At 43.8% G+C, this 25356-nt stretch overlaps 1 protein-coding gene across 1 annotated transcript in view; it reads right to left on the bottom strand.

The window, feature by feature from the left end:
• Window positions 1-1753: 1753 nt before the first annotated feature.
• The window catches only part of ETF1 (eukaryotic translation termination factor 1), a 39511-nt gene continuing 15908 nt past the window's right edge, over window positions 1754-25356 (bottom strand). The window contains exons 3-11 of the mRNA XM_008014563.3: window positions 14779-14954; window positions 13665-13804; window positions 9700-9838; window positions 8878-9068; window positions 7600-7729; window positions 7198-7353; window positions 6722-6786; window positions 4325-4472; window positions 1754-4048 (exon numbers count right to left, since the gene is read on the bottom strand). Of these exons, the coding sequence (XP_008012754.2) occupies window positions 3990-4048; window positions 4325-4472; window positions 6722-6786; window positions 7198-7353; window positions 7600-7729; window positions 8878-9068; window positions 9700-9838; window positions 13665-13804; window positions 14779-14954 (1204 nt within the window). The 3' untranslated portion in view covers window positions 1754-3989. The remainder of the gene's footprint in view (window positions 4049-4324; window positions 4473-6721; window positions 6787-7197; window positions 7354-7599; window positions 7730-8877; window positions 9069-9699; window positions 9839-13664; window positions 13805-14778; window positions 14955-25356) is intronic.

Raw genomic sequence — 25356 nt, 5'->3', positions numbered from 1 at the left:
CCAGGCTGGAGTGCAGTAGTGCCATCTCATCTCTACAGCCTCCACCTCCCAGGTTCAAGCAATCCTTGTGCCTCAGCCTCCTGAGTAGCTGGGATTACAGTCGCCCGCCACCTGTCTGGCTAATTTCAGTAGAGTCAGGGTTTCACCATGTTGGTCAGGCTGGTCTTGAACTCCTGATCTCGGGTGATCCACCTGCTTTGGCCTCCCAAAGTGTTGGGTTTACAAGCAGGAGCCACGGTGCCTGGCAGAACCAGAGCTTAACTCCCTTGTTTGGTTCTGGGCTCTTAGCTAAGCCCCAGGTAAACCTGCCAGTTTCAGGGAAGGACTCCTGGAGATGGCTGTATCTGAAATTGAATTCACCAGACAGGGTTTTAGACTTGATTTACAGAGAACCCTGGAGGTGGTGAATTGTTTTCACCTGTATTTCTAGTTCCTGCTATTCAGCCACATCCTCAGCAACTTGCAGCACCCAAACTGCCACAAAACAAGCAACTGTGCCCTGCTTGCCTAGCTCTAATCGGATGCTCCCACACCACTTGGCTGTTCAGTTCCCAGGTCCCCTGAGACCCAGTCCCATCAGGACTGGACTTGGCAGGCAGGAATCCCAGCTGGCATTCACTCAAGTTGGCAACAAAGGAGAAGCTGGCATGAGGCTTAAATTCCACCTTGGCTCTCCGCCCTGAATCCACTGTGGCTGTCTGGGAGTGTCATGGCATGCGTCTTGGAGTCAGAGAACAAAAGATGGCAAGTGCTGCAGGCCCAGACAGGCAAGCACCACAGCCCATACATCCTGCACCACTGTGCTGCCTTCCAACAATTTTGTCTTCAAGAACAGCACCTAGACATGCATTAGGAGGGAAAATTACACGTCCACCAGCACAGGCATGTTCGCCCCTTCCCAGCTGGTAATTGAGTTTCGTTGTCAGGGCTATCATCTAGATCAGGTGAGAAAATGGGTGAAAACTATGCCAAGTGCCATTACTGGTCAATTTTATTTAAAAGTTTTCTCAAACCTAGAGAAAGCAAACCATGCACCACCTTGGCTCCTCAACTAGGCTTCCTAAACTACCAAAGAGGCTCTCTAAGCATCTCAACCTTGGGGGAAAACAAAACAAATCCTCTTCTGCTCTGAACCTGGCCTAGGAACCCTGCTCTACTGGACCAGCACCTGCTCTTGGATGGGCTACTACTCTCCTACCCAGTTTAAGGTATGTAAGATGAAGGAGCGTGGGAGGGAGAGGGCCCAGGCCTAGTTTCTGCTATTCCATCTGGACCATTCTATTATAGGACTCAGACAGATACAGAGATAACTTTGGAATAAGGCCTGGGATAAAATTTTGGTGTTATCACTAAAGAGCTGCTACTTAACCTTCTTTTGTTCTGTTTCATCACCTGTAAAATTGGGTACCTCCATGGGATGCTGGGTTATGGAATAATACACTTAACATACCTTAAAAAAAAAAAAAAAAAAAGGAAGCAAGATTCCCTTTGGCATGCATGTAGAATGGGGGAAAATACAAATTAGTGTGGCCCCAGCAACCTTAACCTTCTTCCTCTACCATAACTCTGGGATTGTGACCTCAGAAAGACTTTGCATATACCTTTCCATAGACAAATGTAGTAAACACAACTCAAATCCAAGGCTGAAACGCTACCGGGCATGACTAATCTGAGGTATGCCTTGGAGAACTCACTGTCTCCACAGTTCAGGCCTTTCTAGACCAGTCCTAAAAAATCTCAAGCACACAAAGTATATTCTTAAATATGGTTTAATACTCTTCTCCATTTCTGTACATCACAACACCAAGATTTTGCTGCTTAGGATCTCTCTGCAGAGGCTATAGAGAATGCAAAGGCTACGGTTTTCACCCCCTCTTATTTATGTGTTTGTATGTGTAAGTGTAATACATATCAGTATATATTGATACACACATCAATATATAATGCAATATATATCACCGAAGAGAACACATTGATTAAAGAAATACAAAAATTTGGCATCATTTCCAAACTTAAATAGTAAAAATAAAACTACAAAAGGAGCTGCATACCCTAAATGTATCATGTGAAACAACAAGCATATTCAAAAATGTAAATTTACATCCAATTTCTCTGGTCTTGTCCTATCACATCAGACCCATTTACAATGGCGAAACCCTCAGGTACTGCTGTGAAGAGAGCATGTTTGCTCGCTCTTGGGTGTTCTGCAAACAAATAGCAGAGCCCAAAGCAAAAAAGCCTGTTCCGGTGAAGTCTCCCACGCTGGTGAACACCAAATAATGGACTCTTCTCACTGGGGGTTGAGACATCAGGTTACACATTGACAGACAGTATTTGGACCTCAGAGTACAGTGTGAGAACCAGAAACTTTACATTTAAGACATACTCCCTTCATTCAAGTGAAACAGGATTATTGGAACGATAGGCAGGTCTGTAACCTGGGAACAAGGAGCTGGTTCAGACCAATAAAGCTACGAGTGACTGAATCAAGTCAGTAAAGAACAGCAGTCAGGCACTAAAGTGTTAAAAGTACCCAATTTGAAAACCAAATGCACCCCACTACCCTATAGTCAGTGTGGAGGTGATACCAATTGACTTTTAAAACCTTTGGTCCTTCAAAGTCTGTTTGGTATACTTTTTTCCATTGCTACCACTGGGCACATACTATACACTTTGTTCAACTGTCACCACCTCGGGCACGCCATGACCCTGCATGTCAGCTGGGTTCAAGTCTGACTTACAGCCCAGCTGTGACGCATAAGCTTCAGGGTTTCAGGCCAACTTTTGGATCCAACATGGTCTTAAATCCATGGTGCCAGAAGCTGTGTCCCATCCCTTCCCACCCGCCCCTCATTTCTCATGTGAGAGGTGCTTGGAAGTCCCACATTTGAAACAGATGCTCCAACCCCACCAGGAGGTCAGGAGTTTATAATTACATGCAGTCATACATGTCTGTCGTTCCTGTGAAAAACCTTGCAGTTCATTTTAATAAATCAAAACATTCACATAATCTCATGCCATCCAACACAAGGAAAACACATCCACCTCCCTTTTAACAAGGATTGACCCAAGCAAAATAAAATCCTCTTTAAATTTCTTCGCTTCCACTTAAATTGCATGTTTTATTTCTCCCAATCCCAGCAATAGCACAGAAGCCCCATCATATCCATCCCAAACTGGTTTCGAGTAGGTTAAGGTTATAGGGACCCCCGTCAGAACAGTGATACAAAGGGCTCCCAAACGCCGGGCACAAATGTGTCTGCAAACAGATGGAAGTAAACAGTGCACTGGCCCAAATGCTTCATGAGTCAGTTTGATTTTGCAATGCAATTTGCATCCTTGAAACTGCCAGTCTGGAGGGGACGGGGTAGCGTGAGGGAGTGAAGTTGAAAGTGCCTCCTATTAGCTCACCCTTTCAACATTAAACAGAGACCAAGAGAGAAATGGTTCCAACATTTCACCACATATATTTCTTCTTATGCAGTCTAAGCTGAGAATGCCATGTAAATGGGTCACTGCGAAATGCAGCAATTTAATTTTTCTCCAATCAAAATAAGAAACAAACCAGTATGATCTCACTTCTATTAACTTTTGAAGGTTTACAGCAGTTAAAGTATTTTTGCTTCTATGTATGAAGGTTAAAAAAATCATTTTTTTCATAAAATACAAGAGCAACCAATTTCACCATCGAGTAAAAGTAAAAACTGGGATTCTTTTTTAAATTAGTCCAAAGTGGCATTTAGGAACTTAGTTGTAGGCTGCTGCGCTGACACCATGACAAACCAAAGTGTAGGGCTGGGTCTGGTTTTGTTTCGGTTTTCTTTTCAATATCCAATGCTCATGGATTAAGTTCTGGAAATGTTCCAATTGTAAGGCAGGGATCTGTTTGGATTCCACCATGGGTATGCTCCTTGGGTTGGATGCTGGAGGGTGAGGCACATTTTGCCGGACCCATGTCGACTACCTAGTAGTCATCAAGGTCAAAAAATTCATCGTCTCCTCCTTGGTATTCCATTCCCTGGAAATCTACTCGGTACCCGCAAGATACCTGGGGAAACAAACCAAAAGGTAAATTACCTGTGTTCACGGAATGGGCATGTGTGTAGGGGGCTGGTCACTCTAATAAGGGAAGCCCCATTCTCTTGCAGAATTACAGAAAACAAAGAGGCAATAATAAACATGGGTCCAAATTAGGAACCTGCACCTGCTGCGTCAGTCACCTATCTCAGCAGATAATGAGCACCTCACCTGAGGCAGGGCTAGCCAGAAGTGACCTTGGCCTGAGACCCTGGTTTTAAGTTTGGTTTGCTGATTTGCTACTCACCTCCAATTCCACCAAATCCTTTCACAAACTGAGACCCTTCTTGTGATTTATCTGTGACAATTTCCAACGTAGCTCCAAATTTTTTATAGTTGTTAGCAAACCATTCCAACAAGGGCATACTCTCGATAAGCTCATGTTCCTGTCCGGTCTACAGGGGTGACCATGAGATACAAAAACAGGGGGGATTAGGATATATGAAGGCTAATTAGCCCCTTGCCCACCTATCACTCTCATCCTCCCACTTACAGGCATGTCTGTGTGTAAAGCTCTGTAAGTCATCTCTGGTTTTGTGGACATAAGCAGAGAAATTTGGATTATTTCAAACAACACTTCTCCTCAGACTCTACCCTCAGCCATGAAATACCAACACAAACACTCAGTGGTTTTCAGCTTATGATTCCTACTGTTGACTCTAGAAGTCAGGCTGTTGTAGTGTCTCTAAGCAGCACCCCATTCAATGACCCGGAAGAGACAGGCCAGGACTGCTTTTGGGAGTGGCCTCATAGAGAACAAAACTCTCTAAACCAGAATTTGAGGAAGCTACCATTTAAACCTATCTCATACAGGAGAGTGATACTTTCTTTTTTTTTTTGAGACGGAGTCTCGCTCTGTCACCCAGGCTGGAGTGCAGTGGCCGGATCTCAGCTCACTGCAAGCTCCGCCTCCCGGGTTCACGCCATTCTCCTGTCTCAGCCTCCTGAATAGCTGGGACTACAGGCGCCCGCCACCTCGCCCGGCTAGTTTTTTTGTATTTTTTTCGTAGAGACGGGGTTTCACCGCGTTAGCCAGGATGGTCTCGATCTCCTGACCTCGTGATCCGCCCGCCTCGGCCTCCCAGAGTGCTGGGATTACAGGCTTGAGCCACCGCGCCCGGCCGGGAGTGATACTTTCAACTGCTGTGATGCATTTAGAGCAAACCAGAGAAGCCACTGCAGTGGAAGAGCTGATCAAGTGAAGAAAGCAGCACAGGTTTCATAGTGCAGGAGAGGCATTATGCAAATTACATTTTCCTCCCTATTAAATTTCAAGGATAATGAAATGTTTTCCTGATTGCTTAACTACTTAAAAACAAAGAGGGCCAAGCGCGGTGGCTCAAGCCTGTAATCCCAGCACTTTGGGAGGCCGAGGTGGGTGGATCACGAGGTCAGCAGATCGAGACCACCCTGGCTAACACGGTGAAACCCCGTCTCCACTAAAAATACAAAAAATTAGCCAGGCGTGGTGGCGGGCGCCTATAGTCCCAGTTACTTGGGAGGCTGAGATAGGAGAATGGTGTGAACTCGGGAGGCGGAGGTTGCAGTGAGCCGAGATCGTGCCACTGCACTCCAGCCTGGGACACAGAGGGAGACTCCGTCTAAAAAACAAAGACAAACACAAACAAAAAACCAGGCCAGGCATGGTGGGTCACACCTGTAATCTCACCACTTTGGAAAACCAACACAGGAGGATCACTTGAGCCCAGGAGTTCAAGACCAGCCTGGTGAACACAACAAGAGCCCATTTCTATAAAAAATAAGGCTGCCCAGCATGGTGGCTCACGCCTGTAATCCCAGCATTTTGGGAGGCTGAGGCAGGTGGATCACCTGAGGTCCCAGCTACTCGGGAGACTGAGGCAGGAGAATTGCCTGAACCCAGGAGGTGGAGGTAGCAGTAAGCCGAGATTGCACCACTGCACTCCAGCCTGGGTGACAAGAGCAAAACTCCGTCTCAAAAAAGGGCATGAGGGTTTGTGCCTGTACTTCTGACTACTCAGCAGACTGAAGCAGAAGGATTGCTTGAGCCCAGGGGTTCGAGGATACAGTGAGCTATGATTGTGCCACTGAATCCAGCCTGGGTGACAGACCAGGACACTATCTCAAAAAAAAAAAAAAAAAAAAAAAAAAGACCGGGTACGGTGGCTCACACCTGTAATCCCACCACTTGGGAGGCCGAGGTAAGTGGACTGCTTGAGCTCAGGAGTTCGAGACCAGCCCAGAGCAACATGGTGAAAACCCCCCTCTACAAAAAATTTGAAAATTAGTTGGGTATGGTGGTGTATGCCTGTAGTCCCAGCTACTAGAGAGGCTGAGGCAAGAGGATCATTTGAGTCCAGGAGGTGGAAGTTGCAGTGAGCCGAGATCATGTCACTGTACTCTAGCTTGGGCAACAGAGCAAGACCCTGTCTCCAGGAAAAAAAAAAAAAAAAAAAAAAAAAAAAAAAAAAGCTGCAGTAACTATGATTTGGCCTCCTTCCCTGAAGTCAGATTTGTATGTGGCAGATAGGAGATGACCACCTCCCACAGCCCCCCCAATTAGTATGAGGTTTGGTTTCCCAAAGCTCAACCTCTACACCGCCAGTGCTCTAGCACATGGATTTATGCTTGCATGTATCATCAAACCAAGAAAATAATCACATACCTCTTTGTCTGTGAAATGAGATTTATCCTTTTCTTGCTCTGGAGTTAGATAGAGAATTTTCTCCTCTGTAGTATTAGGAGGAAAAAATGTGTTAACCTGGCTCTCATATACTAATCTGTGTAAGCTCTGTAAGATGAGGTTAGATGAGAAAAGGGCCCAGGGACTCAATCTCTCAACTTTTTTCCATAAGCATGTTAGCATACAGAGTGTCTACTAGGTACAGTGCTTCAACCATAAGGAACATCAGAGATGCTCAAGATACAGTCCTGGTCCTCAGCAGATTTAACAATCTTAAGCAGACGTTAAACAGTTCAAGCAGAAAAATCTATGCAGGAATGTACTACAGACTGAAGGAGTAGGGAACAAGGGGTAGATCTACCTTCTGACCGCTCCTGAAATCAGCCATCCCTCCCAATCTCCACCCCAGGCTTCCTGGCTCAGTAACAAATAGCAACCTTATTTTCTAATTCTCATACCTTCTGTGCCTTGGCAATGAAGAACATATCTCATTATATCCAGATTTTCATAGACTATTAGAATTTCTACAGCTCCCATTTCCAAAGCCTTTAGTGTATCTTCAACGCCAAAACAGTACTTGCCCGTGTCCTGGCTGATTTCATCGAAGTATCGTCCTGTGATTAGGGATCAGTCAACAGGACAAATATTAAGTTTCCCTAGTAGATACAAACATACCTATTCAACCTAGTGACTACAGAAGATAAAAAATAATGCTTTCACTGAGGCAAAAGAGTTAATAAAAATACTAAATATCCTCTTTTTACATTTTTGGTACCTTGTCTCATACATACAAACACATATATACGTACACACATGCACGAAAACATTTCATAGAATATGCAGTTGCATTTCACCGATACCTATTAATTTCTTCTCTTGAATGAATTTCACGTTGGAGAGGACTTCAGTAGATAACTCAATAGCTTGGTTGAATCCATTTTCACCACCATAGGATATATCAACTAATTTTAAAACTTTTGATTGTAACCTCTGACACACAAAAAAAAATTATTAGTATTTATTGGTACTTATTTAAAATATTATTAAAACACCTTTACCCAAACCCACTAACTCTCAATGGCATGCAAAGCTCAGCATTATGATCACTGAAGTCTAAATATGGGGAAGAAGCCAAGTTTAATCAAAAGCTGCTCTTACAGTGAACAGCACTGCCAGGGTAAACTTTCCCAGCCAATTACATCACACATTTTATTAGACCTACTATAGGACAACTCATTAAGTTCAAACAAAAATAAGTTATTGTGGAGAAAAGGGGGAACCACTGGCTCCTGCAAAATAAGGTAACAGAAGTTAAGACGGGCTGGGTAGGGTGGCTCAGATCTATAATCCCAGCACTTTGGGAAGCTAGGACAGGCAGACAGTTTGAGTCCAGGAATACTGAGACCAGCCTAGGCAACATGGTGAAACCTCGCCTCTACCAAAAAGCACAAAAATTAGCTGGGCATGGTGACACATCCCTGTAGTCCCAGCTACTTGGGAGGCTGAGCTGGGAGGATCACTTGAACCCGGGAGATCGAGGCTGCAGTGAGCCATGATTGCACCACTGCACTTCAGCCTAGGCAAGACAGCGAGACCCAGTCTCAAAAAAAAAAAAAAAAAAAAAAAAAAGAGAAAAGAAAAGGTGTAAGGCAATTTCTTTGGTGGACCTTCTACCGTAAGGCTACTTCCTCCAGAAGACCTTGGAAATGTATTATGGCTGAGCCCATGTTATAAAATGGGCTTTAAATGCTTTAGGCTGAATCAGCTGTCATACTGCTGAGAGCTTTGCTGCTATGTATCTCCAAGAATAAATCAGAAAAAGAAAATAAGGAACAGGTTTTAGTTTATTTGAAATCAAACTCCATTCTACAGCCAATTCTGACAACCCAACTAAACCAGGGACCTCCAAAGGATCCATAAGAAGCCCACCTAAAACTGGTTGATTTCGGAAGAGAAGGGGCTCAGAAAAGCACAGGGGAATGTGTCCTAATAAACATCTGTAAACCTGCCGTTTAACTCAGAGGTAGGTTTTTAACCCAGGGAATTTAAAAAAGATGTGTCTGTTCCGGTGCTCACACAGAGGACTCACCTACTCCTACCTAGGGACTTACATAATAGAGCACGTACTTCTTACTTACCTGATCAAACATATCAGATTGACTTAGTTCAGTCTTAAAGTCAGCAGATCCAGCTAAAACTAGACCAGCCACATTCACTTTGTCCCCAGAAATAAACAGCTGCACAGCAGTCTCTGCTACTTTCCGAACATAGTTATGTCGCTTTTCCATTCTTAAACGGGCAAAACGCAAGGCTGACTGACCTCCTCTACCTTTGACACAAAAGTAGCAAGAGAAAAAGGCAATTATTAAGAACTACAAGATGTCTTCAAATTAAAAATAAAATAATCAATCATGTCATCATCCAAGAAAAGGACAAAGAAAAATCACCATTCCCTTAACTAAACGTTTAGCATAAACTGCTACTTGTTTTCAGAGAGCGACTACTAATTCTATGTCAAGAGAAGAGCCATAAGCACCAGTGAGGCACCCGTCATTCCAGGAGGCTTCTCTCCCTATCATCTGGATTCACTCCCCTCACATCATACTGTTTTCTCTTTTTTTCTTTTTTGAGACAGAGTCTTGCTCTGTTGCCCAGGCTGGAGTGCAGTGGTGCAATCACAGCTCAATGCAACCTCCATCTCCCAGGTTCAAGCAATCCTCCTGCCTCAGCCTCCCAAGTAGCTGGAATTATAAGCACCCGTCATATTTTTGTATTTTTAGTAGAGACAGGGTTTCACCATCTTGGCTGGGCTGGTCTTGAACTTCTGACTTCGTGATCCACCCGGCTCGGCCTCCCAAAGTGCTGGGATTACAGACATGAGCCACCGCACCCGGCCCATCATACTGTTTTCTTATTGCTAGACACAAAGTAAGTGGGTTCATGTTCTCCTCCTGTATTACCGTGTTTCTTTGGGAGATCCACAGTGAATTTGTGCAGGACTTCTCTTGTGTTTCCTTGGAGTGTGCCAAAAAGTGCACCACTACCATCTATTACAATGAATCCAAACTTGCTATCATCTGAAAGTAGTGCTGTAAGAGCCTGAAAAGCAAACACAAGTACCACATGGTGAATCCTAAAGCTTTGCTAAGGTCAAAAAAACTCTGAGAAAGGACATATACAAGCCCTTTCACTCCACTCACCATGTTATTAGCACTGTGGAAAAACCATTCTATGGAATAATTTATAGACTTCAGTTATAATCATGGAACTCTTATGGACAAATCCGAACCCAATAAGGAAATAACGGATGATATGTATGTGAAGCTTTTCAACATATTTGACATGGGCACGTAAATATAAAAGCACAAAGATATCTGTATGCCCATGTTTATAGCAATATTACACACAGCAGTTAATACTACTCAATCTCAAAAAGGAAGAAAATCTTGAAACATGCTACAATAGGGATGAAACTTGAACACATGCTAAGTGAAATAACCCTGTCAAAAAAGGACAAATACTGTATGATTCCACTTATATGAGGTACTCGGAGTAATCAAAATCAGAGACAAAAAGTCAAATGGTGGTTGCCAGGGGCTGGAAAAAAGGGAGAACAAGGAATTATTGCTCAACGGATATAGTTTCAGTTTTGTAATATAGAGTTCTGAGCTGGGTGTGGTGGCTCACACATGTAATCCCAGCACTTTGGGAGGCTGAGCTCAGGAGTTTGAGACTGGCCTGGGCAACACAGCGAAACACTGTCTCTACAAAAAAAATACAAAAATTAGGTGGCCGTGGTGACACGTGCCTACCAGCTACTTGGAATGGCTTCAGTCAGGGAGGTGTAGGTTGACAGTGAGCCAAGACTGTGCCACTGTACTCCAGCCTGGGTGATAGATCCAGAGACCCTGTCTCAAAATACAAAAAAACTTTAACTTGTTCCTTTTTTTCTTTTTTTTGAGACGGTCTCACTTTGGCGGCCAGGCTGGAGTGCAGTGGCCATGATAGCTCACTGCAGCCTCGAAGTCTTGGACTCAAATGATCCTTCTGTCTTAGCCTCCCAAAGTGCTGGCGTTACAGGCATGAGCCAGCATGCCTTTAAAGGTAGTACAGCTAGTGATTCTGAGTTTTATGAGGAAAACCTTCCTTATACGTTAACTTTATATTCCCATTATTTATGCCTTCCCAAAGAGAAAATATTGAAACAGTCCTGGGACATACATAGATAAGAGTTCTCACAATGGAATCGGAATACTACACACTTAGTAGATCTCTAACTGCCAGAGGACAATCTCTTTGGAAGTAAGAAACTGTTACCCATTCCATTTTATTTTTATAAACTGATCTTCCTGTTTGGCCTCCCAAAGTGCTGGGATTACATGGCTGTGAGCCACAAAACCTGGCCTTACTATTCCATTTTAAGAAAACAGCCCCTTCAATAACTGACTAGAAAGCAGATGGATCAACTAAAAATCCATCTTTAACAAAACCATGCTAGATAGTTAGCATTAAGACATGAATATTGTGGCTGGGAGTGGTGGCTCATCCCTGCAATGGCACTCTGAGAGGCCAAGGTGGGTGGATCACTTGAGGTCAGGAGTTTCAGACCAGCCTAGCCAACATAGTGAAATCTTGTCTACTAAAAATACAAAAATTAGCTGGGCGTGGTGGTGCACACTTGTAATCCCAGCTACTCTGGAGGCTAAGACAGGAGAATCACTTGAATTCAGGAGGTGGAAGGTGCAAGGAGCCGAGATCGTGCCACTGCACTCCAGCCTGGGCAACAGAGCAAAAATCAATCTCAGAAAAAAAAAGAAAAAAAAAATAGACCTTGAATATGAATATTGCACATTAATAATACAGCCTTATCAAAATGACCTGTTAGGTAGACTGAAGTTTTCAATAAATCTGCTTATCAGGGAACAGGCTTATCCCTTATTAGAATATATAATTACCCTGATAAACGGGATATAACCCTCTCAGTTAAAGCTAAAATGTACAAAGTTAGCAAGATTAAACAGTATATTAGAAAAGGAGTTAAGGTTTGGAAAAAAGCCAATAACTCAGTAAGTGAGCAAAAGCCATACAACATGGGTACCTGGCACTGTCTAAATCAACAAGATTCAAAATCTGCTTTCATCCAACCAGATACAGGTAAGTGGTTTCAGTGGCTAAGAGGCTCCCTGAAGAACCCTCTGCTGTAAGTACAGTGTGGTAGTGAAGAGAAAAAGAGTCTGGATTGTCTATGTAGTCGACCAAGATCCAACTATAAATGGACTTCCCATCAAGTTAGCAAAAATCATCTATTGTAAACTGTCGACAAATGTCAGTTCTAATTCCACTGTAGAGGTTTTTCCTAGGTTGATGAAAGGCAAGAGACTGAACTAGGAGCCAGCTGTGAATTCTTGATTGTTCTACTGTTGACTGATTTAGGTCACTCTAATGAGGTTTCCTTTCCACCGTTCAAGTTCATCTTATGGCAGCTTTGCCACTCAAAAGTTTCATGGGGAAAGGGAGAAAATGAGTTCTTACAGTTTTGCTACTAAAAAGTTTACAATTTGTTATGTGAAAACTGAGTGCAATAACTCAAAGAGTATAACTGGACTGCTTGTAACACAATGGACACACACTCGAGGAGATGGGTACTCTATTTTCCATAGTGTGATAGCTCACATTGCATGCCTGTATCAAAACATCTCATGTACCCCACATACACCTACTATGTACCCACAAAAATTAAAAACACACACACACACACACACACACACACTTTGGGAGGCTGAGGCGAGCAGATCACTTGAGGCCAGGAGTTTGGGACAAGCCTGGCCAATATGGCAAAACTCTGTCTCTACTAAAAAAAATACAAAAAATTAGTCAAGCATGGTGGTGCACACCTGTAATCCCAGCTATTCAGGAGGCTTGAGGCACAAGAATTGCTTGAACCATGGAGATGGAGGTTGCAGTGAGCCGAGATTGCGCCACTGCACTCCAGCCTGGGCGACAGTGTGAGACTGTCTCAAAACATGCTCAATGACTAGTGTCATAATAAATGTAAATTGCCTTACTTTTTGAAAATAGCTGTGTAAAATGGTACAACTGTTTGGAAAACAGTCTAGCAACTTCTTCAGAGTTAAACATAATTACTATATAACCTACACAATTCCACAAATCCAAGAAACATGAAAATGTATGGTCACACAGAAACTTGTCCATGAATGTTCACAGCAGCATTATTCATAGCAGCCAAACAGTGCAAACAACTCAAATGTAAAACTGATGAAAAGATACATAAAATATAAAATATGGCATATATGTATGCAATGGAATACTACTTGGTAATAAAAAGCAATGAAGTGTACTGATGAATGCTATAAAGTATAAAGTATAAAGTAAAAGAAGCCAGTCACAAAAGGCCACAAACTATACGATTCTATTATATAAAATGTCCAGGCTGGGTGGGGTGGCTCATGACTGTAATCCTAGTACTTTGGGAGGCTGACGCGTGCAGATTACAAGGTCAGGAGTCTGAGACCAGCCTGATCAATGTGGTTAAACCTCGTCTCTACTAAAAACACACAAAAATTAGCTGGGTGTGGTGGCATGTGCCTGCAATCCCAGCTACTCAGGAGGCTCAAACAGGAGAATCCCTTGAATCTGGGAGGCGGAGCTTGCAGTGAGCCAAGATCGTGCCACTGCACTCCAGCCTGGGCGACAGAGTGAGACTCCTCAAAAAAAAAAAAAAAAAAAAAAATTAAAAAAATAAATAAATAAATAAAAGAAATCCAGCACAAGCATATCTACGGAAAGAAAACATAGTGGTTGCTTAGAATGAGAGAGGTAAGTGGGAGGGAGGGGGCACTGACTGCTAACGGGTATGGGGAAAGAATTCTGGAGTGATGAAAATGTTCTGGGCTTGACTTCTTACCTCTGTATGGAATTTGTTGTCACACAAATACAATGACGTATTAATTGGTTTGAAAGGTTCAAAGTCAATGTTGACTTTCTTTTCCTTTCCTTCTTCTGTTACAATTGTTCCACAGTATACAACCAGACCATTTGGAGGTACTGCAAAGAACACAAACAATTTGTCTACTTTGTTCCACACCTAGTTTTTCCTCAATCAATAGAAAATGTTCCATAGCCTATTTTCCCTGCCTGACCCTTTAAGTCATAATTTAAATAAAGCAGAAAAAGCCTGATATCTCTCAGGCAGAACTCTCTCCCTAATTTTAAAACTTCCTCTGAGATGTTTCAGTAGGATTTATTCTTTAAAGTAAACAGGCTGGACATGGTGGCTCACGCCTGTAATCCCAGCACTCTGGGAGGCCAAGGGGGGCAGATCACCTGACGTCAGGGATTCAAGACCAACCTGGCCAACATGGTGAAACCCCGTCTCTACTAAAAATACAAAAATTAGCCAGGCATGGCAGCGGGCACCTGTAATCCCAGCTACTCAAGAGGCTGAGGTGGAAGAATTGCTTAAACCTGGCAGGCATGCGGTGAGCTGAGATCGGATTACTGCACTTCAGCCTCTGGGTGACAGAGACTGTGTCTCATTCCGGAAAAAAAAAAAAAAAATTGAGATGATGTCTCACTCTGTCACTCAGGCGAGTGTGCAGCAGCAAGATCGTGGCTCACTGCAACCCACGTCCCGGGTCCAATCGATTCTCCCGCCTCAACCTCCAGAGTAGATGGGACTACAGGTGTTTGCCACTAGGCCTGGCTAACTTTTGTATTTTTTGTAGAGACAGGGTTTCACCATGTTGCCCAGGCTGGTCTTGAACTCCTAACCTCAAGTGATCCACCTGCCTCAGCTTCCCAAAGTGCTGGGATTACAAACGTGAGTCACTGCGCCTGGCCTACTTAACTTCCAATAAACAAAAAAACAAAACAAAACAAAAAAGCTAACCACCAAGGGCAAAGAGACATTGATGATGGCTGACTGAAGGAAACATTAGTGAACAAAGCACCATAGCCGGATCACAGTATAAAAATAACCAAGATGCATAGAGAAGGAAAAGGAGCAAACTCCAGATTACCTTTGTTATAAAGTTTGAGTCTTTGTTGTACAGATGTAATGGCTCCCAGGACTGAAAGGCGGTTTACTCGTGACTTAATGTTAGATGCAGTTCCAAACTCATCTGCTAACATTTTTGCCACTCGTGAAATCTGGTCTTTGGGAGGAATGATCAATGATATCATGCTGGTGCCATTGCTGTGGAAGAAAGAATAACTCATTAGGGGTTTAAATATTACGTAAGTAAACTCATGTTTCTCTCTGGTAAAAGCAAGCTGAGGGAGATGCCCCCAAAGTTATGGAAACAAGTCACTCTCAAAGGGGTAATGTAGGGACTATAATAGTCTTGTTTATGAACGTACACACAGAGTTAGGAACAGTGTTCAGAATCTAGTGCTCAATTTGATTGAATACTGAGATAAGTTATGTAAAGAATGCACTTGGAGAGATACTTGAGAAACACCTCATTTTCGAAGGGTAAAGAAAGAAGCTATCTATGATAAATAAAGTGTCAACAGGCTGGCATTTGGTAGTGAATCTGTCTATGGGAGAGCCTTCAAATATGGTGGTTGAGTGGGAGATGCCATGACAGGATGATGCAATGAGTCTTTCCAAAGTCTAGGCATATTTGTAATCACGAATTTAGCACACTAATGATGGAAAAGGAGAACTCTGGAAATCACAGAAATGTCCCAGTTATGAAATCTCTCTCTTGGCTGGGCACGGTGGCTCATGCTTGTAATCCCAGCACTTTGGGAGGCCGAGGCGGGTGGATCACAAGGTCAGGAGTTCGAGGCCAGCCTGGCCAACATGGTGAATCCTTGTCTCTATTAAAACAAACAAACAAAAAAATACAAAAATTAGCTGGGCATGGTGGCAGGCACCTGTAATCCCAGCTATTCAAGAGGCTGAGGCACAAGAATCACTTGAACCTGGGAGGTGGAGGTTACAGTGAGCTGAGATTGTGCCACTGCACTCCAGTCTGGGCGACAGAGATGACTCAGTCTCGAGAGAGAGAGGGAGAGAGAGAAAAAAAAAATCTCTCTCACAAACTCATTCTCTTTAAATGGCAACATATTAATTGCATTTGAGTTTGATCAAAAGGAGGTACCACTGACAGCCTGATAAATTCTGGGTGCCCTACCAAATTCAAGTTTTTAAAACTAAAAAACGGGACCAAAGTCTGACCCTATGGAAGATACCATCAAGGCCCTGCCACATGGGAGGTCCCTTCTGAGCAGTTACTAACCCATTTTTAAGCCCCCTTTAAATTTCAACACCAATGCCAGTAACATATCTTTTTCATCTACAACTTCCAAAGACACTTATCACTACCAGTCAAGAAATACCTCATTGAAAAATTCCTAGTTCTATGCAAAGCAAACATAGTGGCTCACACCTGTAATCCCAGCACTTTGGGAGGCTGAGATAGGAGGATCACTTGAGTCCAGGAGTTTGAGAACAGCCTGGGAAACATAATTTATGAGGCCCCCATCTGTACAAAAAATAATTAGCTGGACGTCACGTGATGCAGGCCTGTAGCCTTAGCTATTGAGGAGGCTGAGGCAGGAGGATCACTCAAGCCCGGGAGTTAGAAACTGCAGTGAGCTATGATTTGTCACTGCACTCCAGCCTGGGCAACATAATAAGACTGCAAAGAAAGAAAGAAAGAAGGAAAGAAAGAAAGAAAGAAGGAAAGAAAGAAAGAAAGAAGGAAAGAAGGAAGGAAGGAAGGAAGGAAGGAAGGAAAGAAAGAAAGAAAGAAAGAAAGAAAGAAAGAAAGAAAGAAAGAAAGAAAGAAAGGAAAGAAAGAAAAGAAAGAAAGAAAAGAAAGAAAGAAAAGAACGAAAGAAAAGAAAGAAAAGAAAGAAAGAAAAGAAAGAAAAAGGAAAGAAAGAAAAGAAAGAAAAAGAAAGAAAGAAAGGAAGAAAGAAAGAAAGAAAGAGAGAGAGAGAGGGAGGGAGGGAGGGAGGGAGGGAGGGAGGGAGGGAGGAAGGGAAACAAAGTGTTGGTGAGGATGTGGAGAACCTGGAACCCTTGTGGACTGCCAGTGGGAATATAAAACGGTACAGCCATGTGGAATAAGTGTGGCAGCTCCTCAAAAAAAAAAAAAAAAAAAAAAAAAAAAAAAAAAAAAAAGGCGGGGCGCAGTGGCTCATGCCTGTAATCCCAGCACTTTGGGAGGCTGAGGCAGGTGGATCATGAGGTCAGGAGATAAAGACCATCCTGGCTAACACGGTGAAACCCCATCTCTACTAAAAATACAAAAAAAAAATTAGCTGGGCGTGGTGGCGGGCGCCTGTAGTCCCAGCTACTCGGGAGGCTGAGGCAGGAGAATGGCGTGAACCCAGGAGGCAGAGCTTGCAGTGAGCCGAGACAGTGCCACTGCACTCCAGCCTGGGCGACAGAGTGAGATTCCGTCTCAAAAACAAACAAACAAAAAACACAAAACAAAAAAACCCAAACAAAACCAAAAACAAAACAACTAATTACCATATGATCTAGCCATTCCACTTCCAATTATACACCCAAGAGTGAGAGCAGGTACTTGCACACCAATGTTCACAGCAGCATTATTCACAATAGCCAAGAGGTGGAAGCAACCCAAACACCCATTGGTGGATGAACAAACAAAAAAAAGTGGTGTGTGTGCACAGTGAAATATCATTCAGTCTTAAAGGAAGAAAATTCTGACATACACAAAATGGATGAATCTTGAACACACTATGCTAAGAAAAATAAGCCAGACAGAAAAGGATAAATACTGTATGATTCCACTTACATGAGGTAACCTAGAGTATTAAAGCTCATAGAGACAGAGAGTAGAACTGCAGTTGCCAACAACTGGAGTAAGGTGGAAACAGGCAGTTGTTTAATAGCTTTTTTAGTTTTACAAGATGAAAAGTCCTAGAGACTGGCTGTACAACAGTGTGAATGTACTTAAGACTGCTGAACTATACACCTGTAAATGGTTAAGATGGTAAACTTCATGTTATGTATTTTTTACAGTGATAAAAAACCCTTTAAAAATCTACTTAGTCCACTTATAATTTTTTTTTTTTTTTTGGAGACAGAGTCTCGTTCTTGTTGCCCAGGCTGGAGTGTAGAGGCACCATCTTATTTCACTGCAACCTCAGCCTCCCAGGTTCAAGCGATTCTCCTGCCTCTCAGCCTCCCGAGTAGCTGAAATTACAGCCATGTGCCACCAGGCCCAGTTAATTTTCTTTGTATCTTTAGTAGAGACTGGGTTTCACCATGTTGGCCAGGCTGGTTTCGAACTCCTGGCCTTAGGTGATCCACCCACTTCAGCCTCCCAAAGTGCTGGGATTACAGGCGTGAGCCAGAGTGCCCAGGCTATAAGTTAAAGTTTTTTAGAGCACACAGTTCCCCAAAACAGTAGTTCTCAATTTGCTGCAGATGAAAATCGTCTGGGGAGTTCATTCCAGGTGATTCCTTTTCAAAAAGGATTCCTGTAAGTTTTGTTTTTCTCATCCTGATTTTTCTTAGTTTAGACACAACATGGATAAACGACTATTTAAAATTTTAGATGGTCTACATCAAATGGACTTCAAAATAAAAAACTTTTAGGCTGCTCTATAGAGTAGCCTTTTTTTTTTGTTTTTCTTCTCTAATATACTTGCTTTCATTCTCAAAAAAACAAAACAAAACAAAAAACAAAACAAAACAAAAACCCCCAAAACAAAAACCAACCTTTGGGCTTCAAAGGATAGCATTAGGAAAGTAAAAAGACCCACAGAATGGGAGAAAATATATGCAAATCATATTATCTCTTAAGATTTATGTAAAGAATATAAAGAATATGTAAAGAACTCATAATTCATCAACAAAAAACCCAAATAAAAAATAGGCAAGGGGTATGAGAAGACATTTCTACAAAGACATAGCATGTGAAGTAATCGAAATCTTGATCCAATGCTATTGGGAATGTTAAGTGGTACAATACTTCCAGAAAACAGTCTGGCAGTCCTTAGGAGTTTAAGTACAGAGTTACCATATAACCCAACCACTACTCTTAGTTATATACCCAAGGGAATTGACAAAATATGTAACACACAAAAATTTGTGCTTCAATGTTCACAGAGGCATTATTCATAACATTAAAAAAAAAACAAAACCAAAAAAAAACCCATATGTCCTAGTGATAACCGAATAATCAAAATCTGGTACATTCACATGATGAAAAACTATTCAGCAATAAAAGAAATGACATATTGCATTAACTTACAGTACATCAAGTAAAAACTGTCACAAAAGAACACATATTGTAGACAGGGCACAGTGGCTCACGCCTGTAATCCCAGCACTTTGGGGGGCCAAGGTGGGTGGATCACGAGGTCAAGAGATCGAGACCATCCTGACCAACATGGTGAAACCCCATCTCTACTAAAAATACAAAACTTAGCCGGGCATGGTGGCGTGAGCCTGTAATCTCAGCTACTCAGGAGGGTGAGGCAGGAGAATTGCTTGAACCCAGGAGGCGGAGGCAGAGGTTGCAGTGAGCTGAGATGGAGCCACCGCACTCCAGCCTGGATGACAGAGCTAAACTCCGCCTCAAGAAAAAAAAAAAAATTAGCAGGGCGTGGTGGTGGGCGCCTGTAGTCCCAGCTACCCAGGAGGCTGAGGCAGGAGAATCGCTTGAACCCACGAGGTGGGGGAATGCAGTGAGCCGAGATAGCGCCATTGCACTCCAGCCTGGGAACAGAGTGAGACTCTGTCTCAAAATAAAAAACCCACCACATATTGTATAGTTCCATTTACACAAAATGTTCACAATAGGCATTCCAGAGAGACAAAGGTAGATTAGTGGTTGCCAGGGGCTGAAGGGAGGGAGGAATGCAGAGTGATTGTTAAAGGATATAGGGATTTTCAGGTTGATGGAAACACTTCTTCTTTTTTTAAGGAAAATATTTTTAAATTAGTGGTTGCATAACTCTGGGAAAACAGTGAAATAATGCACTTTAAAGGGGAAAAGGTTGGGCGAGGTGGCTCACACTGGTAACCCCAGCACTTCGGGAGGCTTGAGGCAGGAGAACTGCTTGTGCCTAGGAGTTTTGAGACCAGCCTGTGCAATGTACCGGCTGGGCATGGTGGCTCACACCTTCAATCCCAGCAGTCTGGGAGGCTGAGGCAGGCAGATCACTTGAGGCCAGGAGTTCAAGACCAGCCTAGCCACTATGGCGAAACCTCATCTCTACTAAAAATACAAAAAGTTGCTCGGCGTGCTAGGCATGGTGGCTCATGCCTGTAATCCCAGCTACTCTGGAGGCTAAGGCACCAGAACTGCTTGAACCTGGGAGGCAGAGGCTGCAGTGCAGTGAGCCGAGATTGTGCCACTGCACTCCAGCTTGGGTGACACAGCGAGACTCTGTCTAAAAAAAAAATAAAAAATAAAAAAATAAAAAAGTTGGGAGTGGTGGCACACGCCTGTAATTCCAGCTACTTGGGAGTCTGAGGCACGAAAATCGCTTGAACCTGGGAGATGGAGGTTGCAGTGAGCCCAAACGTGCCACTGCACTCCAGAATGGGGGACAGAGCGAGACTGTTATAAAACAACAAACCAAAAACCAAAAAAATATAATGAAACCTGTCTCTACAAAAATTAGGCAAGTATGGTGGCATGTGCCTGTAATCTCAGCTACTTGGGAGACTGAGGTGGGAGAATTACCTAAGCCCTAGAGGTTGAGGCTACAGTGAGTCGTGATCACACCACTGCACTTCAGTCTGGAAACCAGAGTGAAACTGTGTCTCTTAAAAAAAAAAAAGTGTGTGTGTATATATATATACACGGAAATGATACAGACAGTACATAATAGGATATTTCTTTCTTTTCTCTGAGACAGAGTCTCACTTTGTCGCCAGGCTGGAGTGCAGTGACATGATCTCGGTTCACTGCAACCTCCGCCTCCTGGGTTCAAGCAATTCTGCCTCAGCCTCCCCAGTAGCTGGGACTACAGGCACATGCCACTACACCCGGCTAATTTTTGTATTTTTAGTAGAGACGGGGTTTCACCATGTTGGCCAGGATGGTCTTGATCTCCTGACCTTGTGATCTGCCCGCCTCGGCCTCCCAAAGTGCTGAGATTACAGGCATGAGCCACTGTGCATGGCCAGGATATTTCTTTCTTTTTTTTCTTTTTTTTAATTTGTGGAAGTTAATTTTATTATATAAAGATGGTATACAAAATACATTCATCACGACTAGAAATATAGGACCTAGGATATTTATTTTAAGGTCTCTTGGTCTCAACCTGACAGTTTCCTCTATAAAAGTCAAAGCATGTTTTCTCAAGAAGTATTAATTTGTGTTTTTACTAAATTATCAATAAATTCTAATTTTATCATGTTAAGAAAAGCAGCTTACTATTTATATATATATATATATATTTCTGAGATGAAGTCTCACACTGTCGCCTGGGCTGGAGTGCAGTGGGGTGATCTTGGCTTGCTGCAGCCTTCACCTCCTGGGTTCAAGCAATTCTCCTGCCTCAGCCTCCCAAGTAGCTGGGACTTCAGGTGTGCGCCACCACGTCTGGCTAATTTTTGTATTTTTAGTAGAGACGGGGGATTTCCCTATGTTGGCCAGGCTGGTCTTGAACTCCTGACCTCATGATTCGCCTGCCTCTGTCTCCCAAAGTGCTGGGATTACAGGCATGAGCCACCGCGCCTGGCCTATTAGTAATTTTATAAGGAGAACAAGCAGAAGTATAAACAGAATGAAAACTACAACATATAGGAAATTAGAAGTCTCAAATCTGCCCTGACCTCATCTAAAAGCTGGCTTTAGTACAACAGCTATCAGTATAAATTGAGCTTGCTCACATCTTGAAGGCAAAGGCTGATCTGATATGAACCAAAGAACACTAAAAAATGTGGTATCACCTGGCCAGGCACGGTAGCTCACACCTGTAATCCCAGCACTTTGGGAGGCCGAGGGGGGTGGATCACCTGAGGTTAGGAGTTTAAGACCAGCCTGGCCAACATGGTGAACCCCCATCTCTACTAAAAATACAAAAATTAGCTAAGTGTGGTGGCACACGCCTGTAATCCCAGCTACCTGGAAGGCTGAGGCAGGAGAATCACTTGAACTTGGGAGACAGAGGTTGCAGTGAGCAGAGATCGTGCCACTGCATTTCAGTCTGGGCAACAGAGTGAGACTCCGTTTCAAAAAAAAAAAAAAAAAAAAAAAAAAAAAGAAATGTGGTATCGCTTTATAAACTGTTTCTACCTGATATTTCATGAGTCAGTAAGAAAGTTACTTCCTGAGATCCTTATAGATTATTGGATCTATACTCTTTTTTTTTTTGAGACAGTGTCTCGCTCTCTCACCCAGGTTAGAGTGCAGTGGCACGATCTCAGCTCACTGCAAACTCCGCCTCCCGGGTTCTCGCCATTCTCCCACCTCAGCCTCCCAAGTAGCTGGGACTACAGGTGCCTTCCACCACGCCCCGCTAATTTTTTGTATTTTTAGTAGAGACGAGGTTTCACCATGTTAGCCAGGATGGTCTTGAACTCCTGACCTCGTGATCTGCCCGCCTCGGCCTGCTAATGTGCTGGGATTACAGGTGCGAGCCACTGTGCCCGGTGATCTATACTCTTAAAAGTATATAACAGGCCGGGCGCGGTGGCTCAAGCCTGTAATCCCAGCACTTTGGGAGGCCTAGACAGGCAGATCACGAGGTCAGGAGATCGAGACCATCCTGGCTAACACGGTGAAACCCCGTCTCTACTGAAAAATACAAAAAACTAGCTGGGCGAGGTGGCGGGCACCTGTAGTCCCAGCTACTCGGGAGGCTGAGGCGGGAGAATGGCATAAACCCAGAAGTTGGAGCTTGCAGTGAGCTGAGATCCGGTCACTGCACTCCAGTCTGGGTGACAGAGCGAGACTTCCTCTCAAAAAAAAAAAAAAAAAAAAAAAAAAAAAACCAAGTATATAACAGGTTTAATATTGTAGTTAAGACTGCCAGGGCCGGGCGCGGTGGCTCAAGCCTGTAATTCCAGCACTTTGGGAGGCCGAGACGGGTGGATCACGAGGTCAGGAGATTGAGACCATCCTGGCTAACACGGTGAAACCCTGTCTCTACTAAAAAAAATACAAAAAAAAAAAAACTAGCCGGGCGAGGTGGCAGGCGCCTGTAGTCCCAGCTACTCGGGAGGCTGAGGCAGGAGAATGGCGTAAACCTCGGAGGCGGAGCTTGCAGTGAGCTGAGATCCGGCCACTGCACTCCAGCCCCGGCGACAGAGCGAGACTCCGTCTCAAAAAAAAAAAAAAAAAAAAAAAAAAAGACTGCCAGAACCATCTAAACTTTCCCCTAATTACTGAGCGTGCATAATCTCACAGTAGCCCAATATGCCAGCTTTAACAGAATCTCACCTATACAGAGTCCACCGGAAGCTGGCAAGAAGAAAGCTGGTTACAAAGTCAAATTAAATGGGCTTATGTGTTCAGTGACTAGTAAGAAGAGAAGCAGCACTGTGAACAAAATAAACCCCCTATATTAACTTTTAACTATAGGTGTTTAAAATACGAAAATGTCTCAAACTGGGTCCTAGAAAGCTTATTTTTATAAAGCGAAATTTCATAAATGTGTACTATGATGTCTTCGGTATTTGCATTGGGAAGGGATCTCATTAACAGGAGCTCTTGCCCTGGAAGTTTTCTCCTAGTGGTTAATTCCACAGGTTTTCCAAGCAGAAAATGATTTTCTTCCCCCCACTCCCTGCCCCCCAAGATGGAGTCTTGCTCTGTTGCCCAGGCTGGAGTGCAGTGGCACGTTCTTGGCCTCACTGCAACCTCCGCCTCCCAGGTTTAAGCAATTCTCCTGCCTCAGCCTCTGCAGTAGCTGGGATTACAGGCGTGCACCATCACGCCTAGCTAATCTTTTTTTTTTTTTTTTTTTTTGAGACGGAGTCTCGCTCAGTTGCCCAGGCTGGAGTGCAGTGGCGTGATCTCAGTCACTGCAAGCTCTGCCTCCCGGGTTCAAGCGATTCTCCTGCCTCAGCCTCCTGAGGAGCTGAGACTAAGGCGCATGCCACCACAACCAGCTGATTTTTTTGTATTTTTAGTAGAGACGGGATTTCACCATGTTAGCCAGGATGGTCTCAATTTCCTGACCTTGTGATCTGCCCACCTCAGCCTCCCAAAGTACTCACCATGTTGGTCAGGCTGGTCTGAAACTCCTGAGCTTGTGATCCACCTGCCTCGGCCTCCCAAAGTGCTAGGATTGCAGGTGTGAGCCACCGCACCCGGCCCAGAAAACAGTTTTCTTTGTAAGTAGATGAGCTGGCTGTCCAGTCCTCCCACTATCAAAAATAGTTACTCTCAGATTGGCAGTCAAAGTTGTATCTCCAAAAATCAGAATTGTGTTTGGGTGTCTACCTGGAAGGCTGGTTCATAAACTTTTGTGCTATTTTCCCCAATGAATTAGAAGCTAATCAAAGACAGTACACAGGAGAGTATGGTGTGTGCTCTGCTGCCACCCCTTGGATAGGGGAGCAAGTATTCTGGCCAAACCACGGAATCAAGGAAATTTATGATACACTGATTAAATTATTATCACAAACACTTGCTAGGGCTTCTAAACTGTAATTTCCAAAAAAATTTTTGATAATTCTTTCTGGAGTTATGTCAAATTCTACATACAGGCCAATGGAGGGAAAAGACATTTGCTTTGGGAGAGGCTGGAAATGTTGGGCAACTAAACAGAACTTCCATCACAATCTAGATTGTAGGTGCCACCTACCTGACACAGGGGTCCACTCATGCACAGGGAGAATATGAAGAGAAAAGATGGGGAAAACACTTGAGTACCAATTTTACTGGCTTATGCTTGGTAAGTCAATTCTCAAGGGGCCTACAACCCTAGGGGTTTGTAGGAAGTTCTTTCTTTTCTTTTCTTCTTTGAGATGGAGTTTTGCTCTTGTTGCCCAGGCTGGACTGCAGTGGTGCAATCTCGCCTCACTAACCTCCGCCTCCCAGGTTCAAGCAATTCTCCCGCCTCAGCCTCCCGAGTAGCTGGGATTTCAAGCAGGCGCCACCATGCCTGGCTAATTTTGTATTTTTTTTTTTTGAGACGGAGTCTCGTTCTGTCACCCAGGCTGGAGTGCAGTGGCCGAATCTCAGCTCACTGCAAGCTCCGCCTCCCAGGTTTACGCCATTCTCCTGCCTCAGCCTCCCGAGTAGCTGGGACTACAGGCGCCCGCCACCTCGTCCGGCTAGTTTTTTTTTTTTTTGTATTTTTAGTAGAAATGGGGTTTCACCGTGTTAGCCAGGATGGTCTCGATCTCCTGACCTCCTGATCCGCCCGTCTCGGCCTCCCAAAGTGCTGGGATTATAGGCTTGAGCCACCGCGCCCGGCCTAACTTCGTATTTTTTTTTTTTTGAGAGGGAGTCTGAGTCTGGCTCTGTGGCCCAGGCTGGGGTGCAGTGGCCGGATCTCAGCTCACTGCAAGCTCCGCCTCCCGGGTTTACGCCATTCTCCTGCCTCAGCCTCCCGAGTAGCTGGGACTACAGGCGCCTGCCACCTCGCCCGGCTAGTTTTTTTGTATTTTTTAGTAGAGACGGGGTTTCACCATGTTAGCC

This window comes from Chlorocebus sabaeus, chromosome 23 (genome assembly GCF_047675955.1).
Source record: "Chlorocebus sabaeus isolate Y175 chromosome 23, mChlSab1.0.hap1, whole genome shotgun sequence".
Taxonomy (NCBI): domain Eukaryota; kingdom Metazoa; phylum Chordata; class Mammalia; order Primates; family Cercopithecidae; genus Chlorocebus; species Chlorocebus sabaeus.
The sequence above is the reverse complement of the archived record's forward strand: the minus strand, read 5'-3'. Positions and strand labels throughout refer to the sequence as shown.